A 22,902-nucleotide genomic window follows, 5' to 3' on the forward strand; every position below is an offset into this window, starting at 1 on the left:
AGAAAAAAAAAAAACTTATTAGGGCATCTACCTAAAGCATCCGGAACACTTGTTTTTAAGTTGCATAACATCACTAAAACTATATCACTCCAACACAGGCTTATCACAGCACTATGGCAAGTTCAACAGAGACACAATGGCAAGTAAGGGTAAATATTAGAGGGCCAAATATAAATGTGAATTACCATTTCTTTGTGTTCACTGTATAGCTTATGATGCCTGAATTCAAAGAGCAGATTTGGGTCAGGAAAGAATAGTGTAAACACACGAAAGGCATTTCCTGCTGACTGCTTCAAAAAATGAGGACTGGAGATGTTTCAGAGTGCCAGTGATTATTGTGGAAGAATGTACACACCATAAGAAATACCTTCTGCCATGGCAACTCAGTTTGTCAGAAGAAAAATCACACATTATTGTTTTTTTACTTGGTTCAGAACAAGACCATTTTATACCAGTGTATTTACGTATATTTTATTGACTACAAAATAATAGTATGTTCGGAATACCAGTATATAAAAATGCAAAAACGATTCATGTATATGCTTCTCATTGTCATTATCTCATTGGGAAACTTTTCAGTCTTTTAGGCTCGAGGTTGGAGATCATTTGGGGATGTTTGGGGTCTTGTATGAAGACACAAGGATGTTCAAATCCATTCTAGATCCAGGGAAACACTGTTATGGTTGTTTGTTTGTTGTTATAGTAATAACCAATAAATAACCAATGTTGTAGTAATATCACAAGGTGTTTAATAATAATGGAAAGTGTCAAAGAATGTCATACTGTAATACTGTCATGCAATGTCATACATGATGATGTCCCACTGAACGTTTTAAGCCATTCTGCAATAATATTTCAGTTTAGGAATTCAGACACAGGAAGGTTTCTGTCTGGGACTCTCTCACTCTCTCTCTCTCCCTCACACACACACACACACACACACACTATCTCTCTCTCCCTCTCTCTCTCTCTCACACACACTATCTCTCTCTCTCTCACCAGGCCTGTCTGAATTTCCGGCCCTCTACTTTCATTTGTGTTATACAATGCTCATTGAATGCACAATGCATGACTGTTCTCTTGATCAAATGTTTGTCTTAATTTTAATACACTCACATGTCAAGCCTTTGATACAAAGGCCAACTGATTTTATATTCAAACTGGGTGATTCCTTTATTAAAGCCTCTTCTTTATTACTTTAAAGATAGCATGGAAGAGAGGATTGATTCAAACACTTGTCTAAGCAATTGCATATTTTACTGTTAGATGAGTGCCATTTCCCAGTCCCATTTCATAGCAACAAGATACATAAAGCATAAAGAAATACACCTGTGATTACCCAAGTTTGCATAAATGCTGGCACCCAGTGGATAAACAAGCTCACTGCAGAATGTCGTAACTGACCTTAGTACCCCCTCTCCCACTTACTCTGGTAAATATGTAAACATAGTGCTGATCCTGCATTCCTTTGCTCCCTGTAACAACATAATGACCTTAAAAATAACCCAACTTACTTAAAAAAGAAAGCAGAACAGCATTATTTTACATGCATTATCATGTATATAAATGCTCAGTTGTTTGTAATAATGCAATGTGTGGTAGTAGTCACAGTAGTGGTGGTAGAAGAGGAAGTGGTGGCAATGGTAATCATAGTAATGGTAATCATAGTGGCCATAGCAACAGTATTAGAAGCAAGAACAACAACATAGGTACAATAGAGTTGATTGCACATAAATATATGAGAGATTATGTTGACCAGATCCATAACCATTTAACAGTATAAATTATAATGATCTATATGACTAATAATATGATACAAAGATGTTTCAGAATCAATGTTCCTCCTATATAACCTTAAAGTATAAGATAATGGGTTTTATTATAAAGTGCTTATGAAAAAGATATAAGGATAGTAAATAAAGGAGGTGTTAAGTTCCTTGTGCTGTATAGGGGATTTCCCACAGTAGCCAATCAACAACCAAGCCTATTTAACATTACACATCACACAGGATACAACAACATTGTAGAATATAATGTGTATTTAATGAACAAAGGCATAACAACATACAAAGATGTGAAACATACAGTTTCCAGCTGCCATTGATTTTTACATGGTCTTACTCTTATTAACTAATCACCACTAATATGATATTACACTGCCTGTTTCTACTGTTAAAATGCACAACCTACATTGTGTTTGTGATAACAGGGTATTTTATATACATTTAATACAAATTTAATTCAATATTTGGTGCATAGGTTATGAACACTTTAAAAATGTCCAGGTATGTACGTTTTCATGTACTGGAAAAACAGGTTGCTGTTTGTTTTTAACTGAATTGGCGTGTCCTTGTGTGACTACCTGGACTATGGCATCTGCACTTCTGAGCTCTTTAAAGAGTTTAAAACAGGATTACCCAAATGGCCTTTCTGAATCATGGCCAGTTTACCCAGGCTTTCCAAGAGGGGTGATATACAATCTCTGTGTGCTAAATATAGAGACCTCCGCTTACCATAGTGGTATCACAGCAAGATGAATAGATTACATTAAAGAGTCATACAAAAACATGAAGATTTTGTGAACATGTTCAATTGTTCATGCAAGATCATAGGAGTTTTACCAACATGATATTAGGCACTATACAGTAGCTTTCACGGTTTATTTTTGTTAAGTTGTCCATCATAAGTCCAGTCCACTTGTCATGCGACTGCATGCTCTTTCACATTTAAGGTTCCTCCTCTAGCCCAACACACTACAGAGGCTCACACTACCTCAGGAAGGTTTGTTGCTGGAACTCATGTACAGTATTGATCTACTTGCAGGGATTAGTGTGGTCTAATTGTAGGGTCTTCTAACGGTCAATCTAGCACGCTAACTTAAATTAGAATAAGCAGGTTTCCTGAGTGGTTGGTTCAGAGGAAGGGGCAATGCTCTCCACACGCAAGATACAGCATCTCCAAAAAGTCTGGTTCAGCAGCAGTGCGCTGGGCCACTCCCATCTGTGTAGCCTGTGAGGCCTGTCTTTTAGACGGCTGAGTCATCACTGGGGGTGAGAGTGGCAGGAAGTCCATCAAAGGGTGCACTTTATTATTGCTTTTCTTGAACTCTGGGATGAAGGCTGGCAGAACTCCATTTCTTTCTGAGCACGCTTTGGGTGCCTCTGTGATGGGGGCCACCTTCTGCTCTTTCTTCTTCTTGGAAGGGTCAGCCTTAGGACAGGGCTCGTCCTCCTCAGGTTCCGAGTCACCCCCATGTGGTAGGGTGAGGTAGGTGCAATGTGGAACAACTGGCTCCTCCGTATCTGTGCTGTGTGATTTAGCAGAGCTGAAGTGGGAGTATGGGGCATCTTCTTTCCTGTCTCCTTTAGTGGTCCCACACTCATAGTCTGATGATGAGGATTTCATGTTTGCAGGTGTACCCGGTGACTCCAGTAGTGTGGTCTGGAGGGGGTGGTTTTCACGCATGAGCCAGCGGCCCTCATCGATGAGAACTGCATTTTTGCTGCCTACTTGGGCATTCATGGCGATGCACTGCGTTGGCTCAGTTATGTCAAATGAGCTTGTGGCATTGAAGTAAGACAGGTCAGATATGACACGTGAGCGAGCCTCGTGGACGGCAGCAAGGCTCCTGACAGTATTCTGCAAGAGAGCTTCCTTTCGCTTGCCTTTGGATGCAGACGGAGGTCTGTTTGCCTCAGGAGCTTTTCCAGTTCCGCCCCCTCCATAGAGACGTTCAATAGTTCTCCTGACATACCCTTTAGCTATGGCCATTCTCCCTGTGTCCTCCTCTGCACTGGAGACATCTGGGGAATGTTGGGATCCAGTAGCTCCACTGTCAGATGTCGCAGGACGCGATTCTGATCGATCAGTCCTGAGAGGGCCAGGGTGTCGTCTCTGAACAAACTGATTTTCTGAGCTGCTTTTGGCCAGGAACATTTCCCTGATGGACTTCACTCTGTTGGCCTGAGGGCTGCCCTCTGAGTCTCGAGATCTGGAGTCATAACTGAAAGCCAACGGGGATGTAACTCTTGATGCTGGGGAGCTCCTGCTTGTGTTAATAAGCTGAGAGGAGGTATTATTCAAAATGGTCTGCCGGATTTCCGTGACGCTTGGTGATCGCTTTGCCTCTGGAGTTCCCGTCTTGAACTCCTCTATCTTAGTCTGTTCATCAGAGAGATGGGATACACTAGTGAAATCATCATTCTCAGAGACTTCTTGGACCTCAATATGAGATCTCGAGAGCTCATTTCTGGATCTCTTGGGGGTTTTCTTTTCTTTTTGTTCAACATGCCTTGGCTGCTCTTCAAAGTTACTGATAAGTCCTCCCACGTTGGTCCTCTCCTCAGGATAAAGAAAAGAGGCAGTCCTGTGACTCACTACCCCCCCTGTTGCCCACTGCAGTTCTGCCAAATAACTTTCCTGATAGATGGAGTAGCACTCTGGGTTCTCCAAGATGATATGGTGCTCTACAGGGCTTGAAGGCCTCTCTGTATGAGAGGGATGGGCTTTCCCCTCACTATGAGTGTTATCTCCATCATTTTTCACTGCACTGTTCTCCTGTTTTTTTAGTTTTTCTTCATTATCCTGATGAATTTGAAAGGTAGGTGCTTCTCTAAGTTGACTCAAGGCTTCACTTCTACTCTCAGTTTCACCCATTTTTTCATGGCGTCCTTGAGCAAGACTAGTCTGACTAGCATTAGTAATGTATTCTACCAGAGGTGCATGCTGGGTTTGAGTGTCACTAAATTTATCTCTCTCATCTACCTGCTCGTCTGAAAGACCCATAAGTTCCTCACAGATATCATCTTCATCTTCCTCATCTTCTAGGCCTTCAGAGCTGGAGGGCTTTTCTTCTTCCACACTAATCTGTGGTTCCACTGCTTCAGTCTCTTCCTCTGTGGGAGAAACATCCTCATTCTCAGCACTCGGGATCTCAACCCCTTTATTTTCTGTCTCATCAGTATTTTTCTGTTCCTCCATAAGCATCTCCTCTTGACTTGATTTCTCCTCATCACTGAGTTGCCTGCCTGGATGAATATCAGATTCAGCTTTTGACTGTGCAAGATGTTCTGCCTGGCTATCCATGTAGATAAACTGACATTTTGAGTCAGGCTGCCCCTTTTCATCAGCTGAATTTTGTTCACCTGAACTCACATTTGGCATCAGATTGCTATTAGACAAAGCAACACTGGATTGTGTGACATTTTCACCCATCCCTGAATCTGCAATGCTGGCAGCATCTTCTACGGGGTGGGAATCTATAAAGCCATTCAGTGTAAGCTCTGGTAGCGACTCAGCCATCTCCTCATAGTGGCTCTCCTCAGCATCCAACTCTTTGTGATAACTCTCGGTGCTCTCCTGGTCGTAACTCTCCTCCTTAAAGTATTCTTCAGATTGTTGCACTGTAACAGTATTTTGGTTGGGGTAACTCTCCCTAGCACTCTCTACAGTCAATTTGTGCTCTTCAGGTATCTTCTCTTGATTGGTTCCCCCCACAATGTTTTCAGTGAACTTCATTTTCACATTCTGGAAGTGAGAGGCTTTACCTTTAATAGTCGCCAGGGTTTCTTTAATGCTTGCCTGTTCGCATGCACTCCTCTCACCTGTGCTGTTTAATTTGGCCAGTTCCTCTCTGACTCTCTCTGGTACTCCCAGCTCTCCCATGAGCTCCTGGATGACCTTCTCCTCCTCTGGTTCGACATCGGGAGGGCCCTCACTCTCAGAGCTGCTGGGAGTGCCACTGCGACTCCTCACCTGGTCCCTCAGCTCCTGAAATCCCCTCCAGCTTTGCAGCAAGTGCCTGGAGATTGAGTTCTGCAGGGCACTCAGACTTTCGCTCAGAACATGTGCATCTTCAATCCTGGCTAACTCTTTAAGGGAGTCAAGTAACCTCAGGGCTTCTGAGTAACTCAGGTTATCAATGCCTGGTTGCTTGTTTGAATTCAGATTGGCAAGGCCATCCTTTAGTGTCATTACAGAGAGAAAAGCCAAGAGGACGCGAGTGGATGACCCAAAGGTTGAAGCGATGTGGGATGAGAAGTCAGGCAAGCTGTTGGACTTTTCCAGGCATGAGGGACGCTTCTGCTGAGTTGTCTCTTTTATGGAGTGGATGGATAGGCAGAGCTGTTCTACCACTGGTCTCATGTCGGGACGGGCCGCCATCCTCACTGTGTAGGACTTTTGGGTTGCTACTACATTTGATGTTTGGGGTCTTCTTTCAGTGTCCTGAGGCGGTGGGGGAAAGTTGGCGCTTTTTATAACCTGTTTGGTTTGTCTATGTGAATCAGATGATGCTATATTTCTCTCTGTGGATTTAGTGACCATCTGTATGCTCTCTACCACAGGGGACATGGGACTGGGCTTCAATGAGGTAGAGCTATACAATAGTGACTCTTCACAAACCTTTTGACTGGGTTGGGGTGTTTTATCTGATGTTTGATTGGTGATTGCTTTTCTTTGAGACTCGTATCTTAATGATGGTTTTTCCAAGTTGACGGATTGTTTATTTTCTAAAGTATTACTTCTGGGTAATGGTTTGGGAGGTGAAGGGTCAAGGAAAATGTGAGACTCATTAGATGGCTCATTTTCCTTTGCTAGATTACTGTTTGTAGGCATTGTATTCCTTTCCATTGTTGGATTGGCTGGTGGTGTCCTCTGAAAACCATCACTTTTATTTAAATCCTTTTGTTGTGTTTGCATTAGCTCTGTTGTAGGTATTGTGGGCTCTACAGCCTGAAATGGGTCCTGACTAATCTGTGAGAGCTGCACTAGACTGGGCAGGCTGGCTGTTAAAGCATCTCCACTGGGGTCCTCAGTCATATGGATCATTTCACAGCCAATCTCAAAAGATGCTTCCCTGTCAGTGCTGACATGGAAGAGCGCTCTTGGCTCATCGCCTGTTTGAGAGGCAGACTCAGAATTGAGGTCCGTGTTACAGGGAGGTGCCTCCTCCAACTCTGAGATGGCATCATCACGGCTCTTCAGCAGCCACTGCTCCACGTACTCGTTTATCATGGAGGACGAGGAGTTGAGGGCAGGCAGAGAAACGCTCTCGCTCAGCTCGACCGTTTCCCGTGTGGTCCGCTTCTCATCATGCATGGATGTCTGGCGAATCAGGGCCACTTTGCCTCGAAGCCCCTCAACTTCAAGAACATTTCTTTTCTGCGTAACATTTAGGGTCTGACTTTTTTCTGCTTTCTTCTCTTCTGTGACAGCCTTTGACAGCTCATTCTGATGCTCTTTTACTTGCGTTGTATCTTCTGCCGAACTCCTCTGTAGAGAACTCTTGTCAGAACCTGGCACATTATATTCAGCTGCCCGCATTCTCTGTCTTTTCTTGAGCAGCTTTTGAGCAGTTTTGACTCTGAGGCGCTCTGCACCTTTTACAAGTCCCACTGAAGTGCCTGGATTGTTTTTTCTTCGGCGAATTCCTTTCAGAATTTCTGCTACATGTTCACTCCGTTTTTTCTCTGACGCTGTGCTTTGAAAAATGTGACTGTTCTTTTTTAACACAAATTTAACAGGTTTCCTTTTCTTAGTTAGGATCTGGGTATCTCCATTGTATTCTGCTGTTTGTTGATTTGAATCAGAAGAATCAATCTTCTTTCCTAAGACTGCAGTAGAACATTTATCAGTACCAACTGAGGTTTGGCAAAGGGGTGTGTTGGAAGACAATAAGAGATCGTCATTCTGCTTCCCTCTGCTATTTGACTTGCTAGCAGAGGAGAGATTTTGCTCAGACTCCAAGTCCAGACTGGATGAGCGGAACGTTCTCTCTGAAGAGGCTGGGAACACAGTCTCTGAGGTGGCAGGCCGGCCATGCAGTGGGCTGTACAGAGATACACCCTGAACCCGCACCTGTGTGTTGGCAACAAAGTTGTCCTGGCAAGTCTGCTGCTCATAAATGTGGAGGACGGTCTCCCTGATCTCCTCGCCACTGTTCTGAAGCTTGAGAACCTCAGCAGATTTGTACTGGGACTGCATACTTGTGCTAGAGTTCATTGTTTTGTTGGTCTCTGAAAGGGTAGCATTCCGAGGTTTGGGCACTGGCCGGTTGGTTGTCTGCCGCACCATGCAGTACTCCTGTTTCTCCTCCCTGTAGGAGTAAGAGCCCACTACGCCCTCCTGACCCTCTCTCTCAGGCCCCTGCTGGGCATTTTCTACTGATGCCTGCATCTGCCAGGCCTTGCGTGGACCTGGTGTAGGCACTCGGTGGGCAAGGGAACTTAGGACCTGTGCGTTCCTTCCCTGTTCTTCCTCTTCTTTCTCCCCAGCTTGTTCAGAATATGCACTGTCCATCATTGGAGGGGGCAAATCTTGATTGTAACAGCTGGTCTCCATGGCAGCAGCATCAGGGTCAAGATCCGGAAGGAGGTGGGAGTTGTCTCGTAAACCAGTGTTCACATCACCTGATATGATACTTGATTCTCCCATTTGATTGGATGCTGCAGACCTACTGAGGGTTGTGGTCCAATGAACCGTCTCCTCTTCCTTGATGGTCAGGCGGACCTTCATCTCCACTGTCATGCTGCCGTCCTGATTGACACGGAAGGACTTTTCAATGTCATCATCAGGAAGTGTCTGGGTGTCACCCATGGCCTCTCCATATGTCAGTATGTCTGTCCCAGCCAAGGAGCCCAGGGGATTGCCAGTCTCCATCTCCACTGAGCCGGCAGCATTACTGGGGTAGTCTCCCGCACTCCCTGCCACACTGTTGTGGATCTGGTTCACGAAGAAACGCTCTGAGGATGGCGAAAAGAGGCGAGATTTTAGGCTGCTGGATCCTGATTTCTTTTTCCCTTTGAAAGTGTGACGTCAGGAGCATTGATAAGGTCCAAGGAGCCAGGAGAAGGGAGAGGACCATTCAGTCAAATGATCCATGTCAAGGCAGATGACAACAGCCAGGGAGCATGAAGTAAAGAAAACAAAATAAAAGCACACATTAGTTCCATGAAGCACCAAGCAGGATAGCATGATGAGACTGAGCCATGTCTTAGCGCCTATCTGGACTAGTCTGTATGAGCGGTATGAGGTGTAAGTAGGTCGCTGAAGGTATTACAGTAGTTATTACAACCTCAGCACTCTCTGGTCTCATCCCTCCCACAGACACACACACACCACACAGCCCTCTGTCATAGGCAGGGTGACACACAGACAAGCAGTAAAAATACATCCACAAAAACCCACACACAGACACATCCCACAAACACTCACCATTCACAAACGATATTTTCTTCCACAGATTGGTAAATGGTTATGAAACATGCACATGAGCCTGAGCAAACTAAGGCTGGCACTGAGAGGTGCTGGGGCTAGATAGCTGCCCCCAACTGAGCTGCCAGTGAGGTGCTACTGTGTGCCATCCTTCCCTCTACAAAATACTGAAAACCAAGGCCTCATTAGCCTGGGCGAACTATTTGGCAAATCTGAATTTGCTCAGCAGGTCAGTCTGGCAAAGAGGCCATTGACACCTTTTTCCATTTTTCCAAAACCCCAGGAACTAATCATAATTGCTTATCCGGCATGGGGTGGGCTTTATTTGATGACAGACAGAGCAGTGCTTTCAACATAACCAATGGCTGCGCTGAAGGCAGCAGGGCTAAACAGATATGGACATGTATTTTGTTTGGAATTTAAAATCATTGTTTACAAGAAATATTTGATTTTATTTGATTATTGCTGCACTTCTGAAACTATTTGGTTTAATGGAGTTTAATGTGCCAATTTAAGTTTAATTTCACTGTTGGCACCCCTGGCTTGGAGTTCAGGATAAAGAGGATTGGGTGAATTATCTTAGTCTCACACTGAAAACAAGGAGGGGAAATCTTTTCAATTTCTTTTCTTTTCTTTTCTCTGATTGTCTAACACTCTGTAAAGTGCCATGACACATGTGTAATGTTTTGGTGGTCTATAAGCACAATTCAATTGAAATTGAAATTGAAATCCAACTATAAAGGGGAGCAAATTCTCATAAAAAAAACCTCATCACAGAATTTTGAATAATAATAATAAAAAGAAACACATCATAATGCTATGATATTTAATTTCAGGAATCTGTACAGAAAGTCCTGGTAATTATTTAAATACTTTAACAAGATATCAAAGTTGGGTAGTACAGTTATGTAATGGCAATTGTGACACAAACACCACACACATGCATACACACGTTTTGCAATCACCCAAAAGCTGCTATATATACACACACCGTAGGCTACACACGAAAGATGCTATATAAAGCCCAGACTTACGGTGTGAGGGATGCACCCATTTAGTTCCAACTCTTTTGGCAGGCAGCCATGTTGGAGCAGTGGGCCTCTGGGTGTCATAGTCTCCTACTTTAAATGGCTCCCGGCCTGCTGCCACCAATACCCCAGAGCACAGGATCAGAGTTGGGAGACCATCCACCTGTGACAAAGGAGAACAGTGTGAAAGGCACACATGACTAACATACTTTTAATAGACATCAAATTATGTCCTGGTACTTTACTTTACTTCTCTATATATCACAGTTGAACACTTGGTGGTAAAGTCTGTTATTGAACACAAGTATGTATTTTTGAGTCTTAAACTCATTTAAAATTGTTTATTTGTCATGATTTATATGTAACTATATTAATATAGGCGCTGTTGTCTTTGTGCAGTGACTGATTCCTGCCGGGGGGGGGGGGGGGGGGGGACTGAGCATGCGATCCTGATGCCCCTTGTCAGGTGCACTCCCAGCATGCACTGGGACATAAGAGGATGAGACACTAAAGGAGATTACTGGTTTCTCTCTTTCTGGGAGTTATTTACACGCCCAGCAACAGTGGGTCAAACCATGATGTCACTGGCTTAAAACCACCTGAACACACAGCAGCAACCCCCCCACTACATTATTGTCACGTTTCCCTCACTGCAGAGGGTAACACAGCCAAAAATAGAAGGAGTGGATGTAAGGCCAGATTAAGGTAACTATAAATGACGTTGATCATGCAAAGCAAGGTCCACATCATGCTGTGACTGTGCGCTCACACAGTGCTCAGACTGTGCGCTCAAAGGTGAACACACAGGTGAAGCGAGTACGATTTTTGTATCTGTGTGGCTTACTGCTGAAGAAAGGCAGTGAGAACGAAAGATACATGATATATATGTGTGTGTGTATGTGTATGTGTATGTGTATGTGTATGTGTATGTGTATGTGTGTGTTTGTGTGTGTGTGTGTGTGTGTGTGTGTGTGTGTGTGTGTGTGTGTGTGTGTGTGTGTGTGTGGAAAAGGCCTAAAGAGAGTAGATGATGCTGCAAAACCAAGCAAATCAAACTCACAGAAACAAAAGAAAACAAACATCCCCAAACGATACAAAATAAAGAACATTCCAGAACAAGACAAAGAAAAGAGGCTCTCACCCTGCGCCCATCAGGCATGTAGAGCTTGACCACAGGGAAGCGCATGACCTCGGACATATAGTCCAGCAGGGCCTCGAAGGAGCGGGCGCTCCTCCTCTGCAGCAGCAGCGTGTGCCTCTCCTCGGGCTCCCCGTTGCGGAACACCACCAGCCTCTTGGGCGTGCTGAGCAGGTGCGGCGTGGACTCACGTCCCCTACGGCCCCTGCGCCGCGGTCGGATCTCTAGCCGCTGGGGCTGCTGCAGCGCCCGGCGCCGGGGCCCGCTGGCAGGCCGCGCGTGGTACCAGGGCGGCGGTCGCCGACGCGCTCGTTCTAGGTCCACGGGCTTTACGGTGCGCTGGTCCGAGCAGATGTACGAGTGGCCATTTTGCAGCTGGTCGAGGGAGCGCACGGTGGTGTGGCCGCGCGGCGTGGTGATGGTGCGCACGCCGAACGGCAGGGGCACGCGCCGCGACAGGCTGTCCAGCAGCGACTCGAACGTCTTGAAGGTGCGGTTGTTGATGACCACGGGCAGGCCACTGAACTGCGAGTCGCCGCTCTTGTAGAAGCACACATGCTTGGAGGAGATGGGCTCGTGCAGGTACGGCTGCTGGCGCCACGCCGTCATCATGGTGCGGCCGCTGCCCGACGACTGGGGCTGCAGCGGGCCATGCTTCCGCGAGGGGCTTGTGGCGTCACTCATGCTGTCAGCCAGGACTGTGGTGGGCTGGCTCAGATGTTCTGAGAGACACAGAGAGGGAAAGGAAAACACAAAACTAAAGAATAGGAAAGTGCGTGCAGTCAGAAACACTGTGTGAGGTTTACAAAGGTTACGCATGCACATGCCCATACACACGACACACACTTACACACACACACACACACACACACACACACACACACACACACACACACACACACTGGACATACAGTACACACTCCCTCAGACATATCTGTAAACAAAACACTATCACAACATGCACAACACTAGGACTAACTATAATACACACTATTTTTATTTCTTGGAGGAGCCCATTATACTCTTATGCAAGTATAATGTATTAGAATATAATATAAATACAGTAAGGAAGGAAATAAGTATAATCTTGGATTCTAATTGATTCTTGATCTAGGTTGTATCAGCCTCTGTGTGAATGCTGATACCAAAGACTATCAGTAATAAAACACAAATATAGACTGCTTCTGAGTGTATATTTTTCAGCCTATTTAGATAACTTAAATTTAGTATTTTTAAGGTACTTAGTTATAATGGACCTTTAACAGAGCCCTGTATTATAATCCATCATCCTCTTTATAAATCCTGTAGCCAAAGAATTCAAAATAAAAACTTTTAGCCTTTGCTCTGTGACCAACATAATGACGTCTCTTTGGTATGATGGAGTTTGTGTTGGTCTGGCCAGTCCTTTCAGTTTGACAAGCAAGCAGTTCAGAGGGACTAATGGTCAATTTGGCACAGGGTAACCCACTTAGATCTCAAAACTTCAAATTACATGAAGATAATGCGAAACCAGTTTTTATAGTTGAGGCAATATATCTTGCTGCTTTAGTACATTAATAATAATGGCACTTACACATTATTTTGCAGGGGTTTATAGGTATTTTTGTTGTCAAATTCATTTTGATGGTGTATGGCCATGTAAAGGACAGTTGAAAACCTTTCGTTCACATTCCCTGTAGGATATTCACTATGTAGTTTGTGCTTTGGGTTGAAAACATTGGAAAATGTATGTAAAAAGTATCACCCAAATGCATTGACTAGCAGTAGCACATTTACATGCTTTTATAAGTGACCACTGTGCTGTTATTTGTCTTTGCAACTCGAGTCTGTTGGCTGTTAGTTTATTTGCTAATCAATTTTACACAAACACACTGTAGTGCCTCTTTAGAACTGATAATCCAACTGATGACATTAGAAATCATTGTCACGTCACATAAATAACGAGCTGGCACTCAGTAGATCACTAGTGGCAGACTGTGGGCATATTGATGACAGATGTTGTTTACAGCTTGCCTGAGCACCAGTGGACACCTCCAGACTGGCATCATGCCAAAGCAAACATACACACTCATCAGCAAAGTCCAGCAATTCATCAAATATCCTCCCATGCCCCTAGAGTGCTATTATGAAATTGATGTTGACATTACACATGTGGGAGTGTTTTTTAAAATGACAGCAAAGCCCATGATACGACTCGGAGAGAGACAAGGTAGAGCTGTGACAACATTACTGCCGAGATGTCAGGGAAGAATATATGACAACCAAAAATGGATTTTGATTAATAATTACCTGACATTCAATATCTATAACTCTATTTAGTCTGAAATAATAGAAGAATACAAAACAATAAAACAGCACTAAAGCAAGCAGCACAGAGTGAAATACTGAATACAGCTACAGCATACACATCACCGAGCCTTAATCCCATTATGTACACGCAAGGTCTCAAACAAAACAGCTACATCTTTTGCTATAACTCAGGTTTTTGAGAAGCTCAAATTAAAAGGAATGGCTTCATCCACATCTAGATATGATTTTTCTGCACTAAATATCGCATAAAATCACATTCATTAGTCACCTCAGCTCATCACACTTATTTTTAGATCCACAAAAACCCACACTCTGTGTAAAAACTGTAATGAAGAAAATATACTCACAGTATCCATTCCGATGAAACTGATTTGTGTAATATTTCCGTGTGTTTGCTGGCAACGTAATTCCATCCTCGTGCTGGCTTGCCTTTCCTGGACTGAAGGTTACCTTTGGAGGAACTTCAGTTCTAATTTGCTTAATCTTTGCTCACAGTTAATCTTGGCCGCAGTAGCACTCTGCCACCTGTGGCACATGAGGTAGTGGAGCAGTGGACCTGTACCTGGATGAATGTACTATATGTACACTGAATATCACATGTCATATTTTTCTATTTGAACTTCATGGAATTACCCATAACCATATGTAGAGTATATAGATGTCATATGATGACAGCTAATAAAAAACGCTGAGTAGGTAAAGAATGCAAGGGTACGTGAAGAAGAGATAAAGCAGGAAAAAGTAAGAGTGTGTAAAAGAGGGTTAAAGAAGATTGTATTTTTTATATTAGAGTGGGTTGCACCCAGATGGTCTGTGTAGCCCTCTGTCTTTCTTTCCTGCAGTAGCAGTGGTGTAATCTCATTATATGGTTAATAAGGATTTAGCCAGAGCCTCAGTGGTAAACGGAGAGGAGTATGAAGGGGAGATTCTACAGCCCATACATGGACACACCCTTTTCACTACTGCCATTCACTACCAGAGTGACCCTCTACCCTCAGCTCAGCTCTCTCTCTGTCACTCACACACACACACACACACACACACACACACACACACACACACACACACGCGCGCGCGCGCACACACACACGCACGCACACACGCACACGCACACGCACACACAGTATACAGACCCAGGGCACAGACCAGTCCAGTGATAATCTGAATGTTATCCAGTGATTGTCTGAAAGCTACATTTCTTATTTTATTTCTCATAGCTTCTCTCAATATAAGAATATACCATAGTTGTAATGTGTGTTTGAGACCTGTGAGAGTGGGTGTAGGTAGGCGTGTGTGTGTGTGAGTGTGCTGTGTGCCATTAGTGGGCGTACATAGCCAGGGAAAGAATGCCGCACCTAAAGGAATTCTGGAATGCCTGAGTGGCCTCCTGTGGCGTGTGTGTCCCGTTCCCAAAACACAGAGAGAGGAAAGAGGAAACTCAGGGACACAATTGAAGAGAGAGACAGGCAGAGACCTACAGAGAGAGAGAGAGAGAAAGAGGGAGGGAGGGTATAATAAAAGTCCTCTGATCATTGAGACTGCACCGTGTTACATGAACTTTGCCATGTGTCATTCCAATCAACAAACAAAAAATGATCAAGCCTTAGGAATGGAACACAGACCACATTTCAATATACAACACACACATACACACAGTCTATATATATATTCATACTGTTTATATCTTACGGTGTTATATTTAGACTCTGTAGCAGAGTTGAGGGCCTAGGATTCCATGCAACTCTATTTATGTCTTTGGATCTCCGGGAGTGGCAGCATACTGCAAATGTTGTTACAGGGGAAAAATGTGAAATATGCTTGGAATATGGGATTAAGAGTGGAGTAGGCCCACATGCATGAGGACATGGGGTAGAGGTGGGAAGCAGTGAGGAGTTCAGAGAATATGGCTTCCAACCCTGTGGCTTCCACTTCTGTTACATCAGCTGGGGGCAGTGACATCAAAACAATATTCCCTAACCTTCTCCAGAATAATAATAATAATAATAATAATATGTTTTATATATTTATATAGCGCCTTTCTCAGACTCAAGGTCAATTGATGTAGAATGCAGTGGAACATGACAGAGCACAGGGCGAGATAGGTTAAGTCCAAGTTATTCATGCTATGCAACATTCCACCCGCATTCCCTCACCTCACTCTCTTCCCCTGGAATTTCCAGCTTTCCAGGCATTCTGAGGAATGTGCCACACTGATAGGCCTACCTGACTGTGCCACCCCACTCCATCCAACCATTCTGCGGGCAGAGGAATGATCCACAGATAAACATCCTCTTCAATCAGCAGCAGATCATTCAGCTACACAAACACACACACACATGCACGTACACATCCTAGCACACAACAGTAACGTTATCACGGTATCTATCACATATTACTTTATTTAAGGTGTCCTAGGAGTATATACTCTGAATTCCTTACTGTAACGTTGAATAATCTTTCTTGATATCATCTTTCAGCTACCTGAAATTGCTTACTGCCAAGTATGCTAAAAACTTACTTCAGAAGCTCAATCATTCATAGTCATGACTGAATCATATTATGTGCGCCATGAATGACACTACTTATGAGGTCTTGTCTTGGATGAGGTTTTATATGATCATGATGAAAATCGACGCATCAAGTAAAATACATTTGAGAAATCATAGCCTAAGTAGGCCTATAACTAGACATAGATTATAGGCTAACAATCTAAAAGTGATCTAATGATGTGCAGGCGGTGAGACTGTCCTCGTATCATCATCAGTAATTAAACATTGTTGACAGTCTTATTTAAAAAAAAAAAAAAAAGCCTTCTTCCAACACTGGGACGTCCGTAGCATCCACAGGAAGTAAAAGAGAGGCACCTATGAGTAATGGCAATTTCATTTCGTTGCTTAGCGCTCCCTAGTGTCTGTTTCTGAAATCTGCTTTAAATCACTTAGACCAGGGGTGTCAAACTCATGTTAGTAGTGGGCCGGATTTGTTGGAATGAGACCTCGCGGTGGGCCGTCATGGTCATTATCTTTTTCTGCATGGGTATCAGAGTGTTATTTGATGATAGGCTATCACTTATGAGCAAACAAGTACAAATAATGTACTGCTCTTTCTCTCTTGAAATGCCCTACTTCCATGTTAGTTTTTCCCACTTCTTCCTTCCTGAGGATGGTTTGTAGTGCTAGGTTATCAATTTATCATATCATAGAGATATTGCTTATTACACATTGTTGAAGACAACTGGATCTTTTTTCTAATTTTCCCTTCCTACCTAAAACATCTGGGGGGCCGTATGAAACCTGCTGGCGGGCCCTTTGACACCCCTGACTTAGACCTTTTCACGCCATAATCTAGCCTACTGTCAAGGCCATAAATAAATTACTCGTTAAATATTTCAATTAATAACTTGTTCGTTTTTTGCAGCTTGTTTAATTCTCATTTAATCTACACCTGGGTGGTTAACATTTCTAAATGGAATTCAATTGATATATTATATCACATTATTGTATTTATAATATGACACTTGAAATTTATTATATATGGGTTTTAACATTTGTTCAGCAAATATGCTAAATAGCATATTATTTGTCTGAGAAAACCACAATAATAACCAGATGACCTAGTTTAAGAACTCAAAACACATGATTCATGTTTTACAATAAACACCAGCTTGTTTGTTTGCTTTTGTGTTTATGTTGTGCATGTATGGATGTGTATGTCGGTGTGTGTGTGTTTCCCATGGGTCAGTCTGACTATGGTTAAAGGGATGTTCCTGTTTATCTAACCAAGTTCCACAGTCACACCTGAAAATATGGGGAACACACAAGCTCACATGCACATACACACACACACACACACACACACACACACACACATGATCTGTAAAATGGTGAGAATGAGAGAGCATGTCACTGACTCTGTCTATCAAACTATGACAGGCGACCAGATAGGTTCTCTCTCTCTCTCTCTCTCTCTCTCTCTCTCTCTCTCTCTCTCGCTAACAAAAGGGCTCAACCGTGTCATGACATGTTGGCCCCTGTCCCTCTTTATTTATATTTGATTCTCTGTATTTTTATTTGGTAGGAAATCCTCTCTGCTCTCCCAGAATGGTCCGAGTGCTGTGAGTTTCGGGGACTGGGTTTCCTGCCCCAATGAGGATGTTCCCAGCCAATCTTTCACAGATCCCACTCACAGCCGTCACCACAGGCCTGGGAATCACAGACAGGTGCTCCCCGAAACATCCGTCTATGTGTGTGTGTGCATGTGCATCCGTGTGTCCTGTGTGTCTGTTTGTCTGAATGTATCTATGCCTTTGTGCACGTGTGATGCGTGTGTGAATATATAATAAGTAATTGAGTCAGATCTATTTCTCAGATGCTCTATTTTTAGTGTGGCACAACTGGACAAGATTTGGAAGAGCCAGGCCCATGAAAGTCATCAGGCTAGGAAAGAAACTCATAGACTGAGGATTAAACAAGTGCTCTCAGACAGACACACACACACACACACACACACACACACACACACCCTCTTTTAGACAGGAGACACCCATCCACTGCAGCTGCTCCCAATACACATTGGACTCCCAATAAGATAATCTGTGTGCTGCTATTTTCTACGGAGCTGTGATCTCTCTGTCCCTCTTCTCTTGTCTTTGTCTCTCACTCCTTTTGGTCTCTCTGTGTCAAGGTCTCTTTACACATACACATGAACACATATAGTACTTTCACACAGAAAAATCTTCTTTTCTTTCTTTCTTTCTTTCTTTCTTTCTTTCTTTCTTTCTTTGTCATAAGGCAACTCTCCATCCACTGAAACTATGCAAATATTTTTCCGCTGAAAAGTTGGTGTTACCTTATCACAATGTCTAAAACATCTCACTGACCATTTTAAATAAGCAGGCAGACAGACAGACAGACAACAAACACACCCCCACACACACCCGCATACCCACTTACACCTGCAAGGATGAAATCCCACCTGCATGTTGAAGGTAACAGGTCCTAAGCCTGTTGTTAAATGTCCCTAAAACCCCCTGTCACCTGCTGGAGTAACTGTGTCCGCAGGTTGGGGGAAGGAGCTAATTCCTATGCTAACACCTCAGAAAACAGATAACACAACGGCCACTACCAGTGTGTCTGTGTGTGTGTGTGTGTGTGTGTGTGTGTGTGTGTGTTTGTATAACTGTTCCTGATTCTCTCGATGTGTGTGAATGTGTCTGAATGTCTGTCACTGGAATATGTCACTGGAACATGTTTCCTCAGTCCTGCTAAAAATAAAAAGGATCCAGAGGTTAAGGTCAGCATCCCTACACAAAAGAACCTCTTCCTTCAAAATAGACAAAATCAAAATCGTATTTATAACCTCCTCTGAGGCTCACCTTTCTTCCATCCATTGCATCTGTGAGCTCACGGCTATACCCACATTTAGCGTACATGGGATCCATGCGTTGCGTTCTGTATAAACTATATGTACTGGTGGATGCACATTGTGTAATGTGTAATGAATGTGTAATGTGTAATGAATGCATGGGGATCCATGGTAGTGTAGTGGTTAAAGAGCTGGGCTAGCGTGCAGTAGCCTGAAAGTTGTCGGTTCAATTCCCGGCTTCCACCGTTGTGCCCTTGAGCAAGGCACTTAACACCAAGTTGCTCCGGGGACTATGTGATCCCTTGTAATATAGCTAACATATGTAAGTCACATTGGTCAAGAACTGTCTGCTAAATGTAATGTAACGTAACATGAGTTTGTGTTATGTGTTTGTATGTGTGTTTCTGAGGACGGGGTATTTCCATATATGCAGAAATGAGAGTGTCAGCTGGGTTTTATTGACATTAATGATGGTTTTGTTTAGTATAGCGTGCAGCGATTAAGATCCTACTTAATAATATTTAACAGCCTCTTCCTGTCCAGCCAACAGAGACAGCCTAAAACAGGAAGTCCAGTGTGTTAAACAGGACGTCCGGTGTGTTAATCTCTGTGAGAACTCGGCCCTGGAAACACCCCTTTACACTGCCCCAAACACACACACTCACACATGCACACAAGCACAATTAACCTGCACACAACCCTTAACAGGAAAGGGGTCTGAGGCCTTTGGCACAGAGGAAGTGAGGTCAAAGGTTAGGTGGATATTTTAAAAGGGGTCAATGGAAATGTAAAGGTTCATGAAAATCCCCTTTCAAACCTCTTACCAAGTCAATAAATCATACCTTGCTGCTTATTGTCCTTTATTTTCCAAAAGTGCAAAAATATAAAGAAATTGATAATAGAAGATGTTTTTACAAAAGTTACTAAAAGTTATATCTTCAAGGTAATTGTTACACACTTAAAATTCCCCTTATTTAAAAAATCACAATTTTTCCATCAATTTATTTTTAAATACAAAACATGACACATTCTGCCCCAAAATGTCATTTTACAATATTGAAATAGTTTACTAAACATATTTTAATCAATTACACTCTCAGCTCAATGGCAAGTGTGGAGGAGATGTGGATGCAGAGGTGACAAGAGGTCAGTGGCCCAGCCAGAGTGTTCAGATCCATTCAGCATGATGGCCAGTGCTGTCAGGCGCTGGTGTAGTTGCAGTAGTAGACAGCTGTGGATGCATCAGACAGCACGGTTGATATCAGACTCTCAGGCCCCTGCAGACTGCCGTCGGGGGCCCCGTAGGGGAGGTATTGCTCGAATTCGCTGCTGTCCACATCTCCCAGGAGCTCAGCCGAGCTGGCCACCGGGCCTGGGGCGTCCGAGGGCGGGGAGAGCTGACCGTGCTGCCCCCCGGGGCGTTTGGCTCCACCGCCGTAGAAGACTCCCAGCGACGCTGGACAGCCCATGTAGCTGGGCAGCACTGTCTCAGAGGGGGGTGCGGAGAGGTGCCTGTGGAACATGGAGCCGGGGTGAGAGAGGGGGCTGGTGTGGATGCCAGAGAGAGGGCTGTGTGCATGGGCGCCAGCGTGCTGGAGGGCCAGCGCACTGCCCTGCTGGAGGCCGTGCGCGCCGCCTTGCTGCTGCTGCTGCTGCTGGGGGTGCGGGCTGTGGCGCGCCTGTTGCTGTGTGTGTGTGGCACCGTGCTGGTGTGTGTGCGCGCTGCTGTGCTGATGCTGCTGCTGCTGGTGCTGCTGCTGCTGCTGGTGCTGTGTGTGCGGGCTCCTGTGCTGGTGTACGTGTGGGTTTGTGAGGTGACCCTGTGGATGGTGCCCAGGTGGGGCATAATCGCCGAGCGGCACCTGGTAGCCATGGTAGCTGGGCAGCGTGGGGCACTCGTCCTGCTGGCCGTGGGGCGGCAGAAACATACCCTCGCTCTCCACTTCGTCCAGCGGAGACGACTCCGGCGTGGGCAGGCTGTAGGCCTCAAAAGCAACAGGCCCCAGGAGAGCCTGGGACTCGGAGTACTGCGCCAGTCCACCTGGTGGTGCAGACAGGGGGTAACCAGCGTGCTCATGGTGGGGGTGGTGGTGGTAGGCCAACCCCAGGCCTTCTAGGCTTAGAGAAGAAGCCTGGGGATCAGGTGCGCCAGTCTGCAACAGGAAGTTGTTGTCCAGCCGCTTGATGCGCTTCACCTGCTTGCGCCGGCGTGGACGGTACTTGTAGTTGGGGTGGTCGTGCATGTGCTGCACGCGCAGTCGCTCCGCCTCCTCCACAAACGGACGTTTCTCAGCCACCGCCAGCGACTTCCAGGATTTCCCTGCAGGGGGGACGAACAGAGACAGGGACACACGAGGATCAAACGCACCGTCTGGGAGTAGCTGGCTAAAATTATCCCAAGCAGCACCGTGTCAGTCACAACAGTGCAACACTATGACAACATTACACAGTGTTTCCCACAGAACTGAATTCTATTTGTGGTGGTAGGTTTGCAGAATTAACTTGAATGCAACAGTTGTTAGCAAATTAGCGCAGCGTGGTTATGATGCTAACCAGATTTAAGTACAATTTAGTACAACCTGGAAAATCATTGTGTGGTGGTCAATGTTTATATTGTGGTGGGCCGCCACAAATAAGTAAATGTATGGGAAACACTGATTACAGTCAGGCCCTGACTCCTCCACAGTGCACACGTACGCAAACACAAACAGAATCAGCTTTATTGGCCAGGTTTGCGTAAACAAACAAGGAATTTGACTCCGGTTAATCACACATGCGAACACACTCACACCAATAGAGGCAGTCTACCTCAGAGTCCAAAACAATTCAACCACAATAGTTAACTGAAGACAATATAGTCGTTCTGGGTAGGAGAGAAATTACTTAGGAGTAATTTTGAAGGAATAGTTCAACAACTTCAGTAAATAATCAATAAACAAAACACTGGTTGCAGCTATTCATTTGCAAACATCAACATAATCATATTAACTGCAGAGCATATACAAGGCTGTTGAAATCCAACTCATAACATTTTATCAACATCTTGAACAAAACTTTGTTGTCAAATGTTTTGCAGATATTACAGGATCAAAACTTAAGTAAAGTTAAGGTTTATATATGGTATGGTATAGCTTGCCTTATATTACACCAATACAGTAACACAATTAAGAGTATGTCATCAATACCATTCATAGCCTAGAGCAATTGTCGTAGCATTTTAGAGAATTATGAAAGGATATCAAAGCTTTGAAGTCTGACAAATATAGGCCCTACATATCCTGATTCATGCTCATATGAAATGAGCAGATTACAGTTTCGTTTTAATTCTATAACAGCCTTATTGTTCAATAACGTAAAAGCTCCGTGTGAAATAATCTGTTCTTTTTCGGATCTATATTAATTAATTCACAAAAGTTACATAATCAATCTCAACTCACAACAGCCCCCGAGGTCAAGCGGTATGTCTTTATTAACAGCTGTAAATAAAATAGTAAAAAACAGTTTTATAGTGAAAAAATCATTCATATCCTTCACTTACCCAGCATTTTACTGAGCTCCGCATTGTGGAGGTCCGGGTTCTGTTGTGCAAGCCTTTTGCGCTCGTCTTTTGCCCAAACCATAAACGCGTTCATCGGTCTACGGATCCGGGGTTCACTCTTCCCGCGACCTGGAGCTCCTGCGCACGACTCACCTTTGCCTTTGGTGTCTGTGCGCGGACTGAGCGGGTCTGCTCCCCACGCACAGTGACCCATAACGGGCATCATGATTGAGTTTGCACCCTGGGACTGGGTCTGGTCGTCGCTGGCGTAACCCGCATCAGGACTGCTCATCTCCACGCGACCACCGATA

At 44.3% G+C, this 22,902-nt stretch overlaps 2 protein-coding genes across 2 annotated transcripts in view; both read right to left on the bottom strand.

Moving 5' to 3' along the window:
* Positions 1–2,055: 2,055 nt before the first annotated feature.
* Positions 2,056–14,222, bottom strand: LOC121687845 (oxygen-regulated protein 1-like). The gene is made up of 4 exons (XM_042066963.1): positions 14,037–14,222; positions 11,383–12,101; positions 10,248–10,404; positions 2,056–8,798 (listed from the first exon to the last, which is right to left on the bottom strand). The coding sequence occupies exons 2-4, from the start codon at positions 12,061–12,063 to the stop codon at positions 2,914–2,916; spliced, it is 6,723 nt and encodes a 2,240-aa protein (XP_041922897.1). The 5' UTR covers positions 12,064–12,101; positions 14,037–14,222; the 3' UTR covers positions 2,056–2,913.
* A 5,692-nt stretch (positions 14,223–19,914) lies between these two features.
* sox17 (SRY-box transcription factor 17) overlaps positions 19,915–22,902 on the bottom strand; it is a 3,169-nt gene continuing 181 nt past the window's right edge. The window contains exons 1-2 of the mRNA XM_042068712.1: positions 22,592–22,902; positions 19,915–21,373 (exon numbers count right to left, since the gene is read on the bottom strand). The exon at positions 22,592–22,902 is cut by the window's right edge and continues 181 nt beyond it. Coding sequence (XP_041924646.1) covers positions 20,253–21,373; positions 22,592–22,883 — 1,413 coding nt within the window. The 5' untranslated portion in view covers positions 22,884–22,902 and the 3' untranslated portion in view covers positions 19,915–20,252. The remainder of the gene's footprint in view (positions 21,374–22,591) is intronic.

Source organism: Alosa sapidissima, chromosome 17 (genome assembly GCF_018492685.1).
Source record: "Alosa sapidissima isolate fAloSap1 chromosome 17, fAloSap1.pri, whole genome shotgun sequence".
Taxonomy (NCBI): Eukaryota; Metazoa; Chordata; class Actinopteri; order Clupeiformes; family Clupeidae; genus Alosa; species Alosa sapidissima.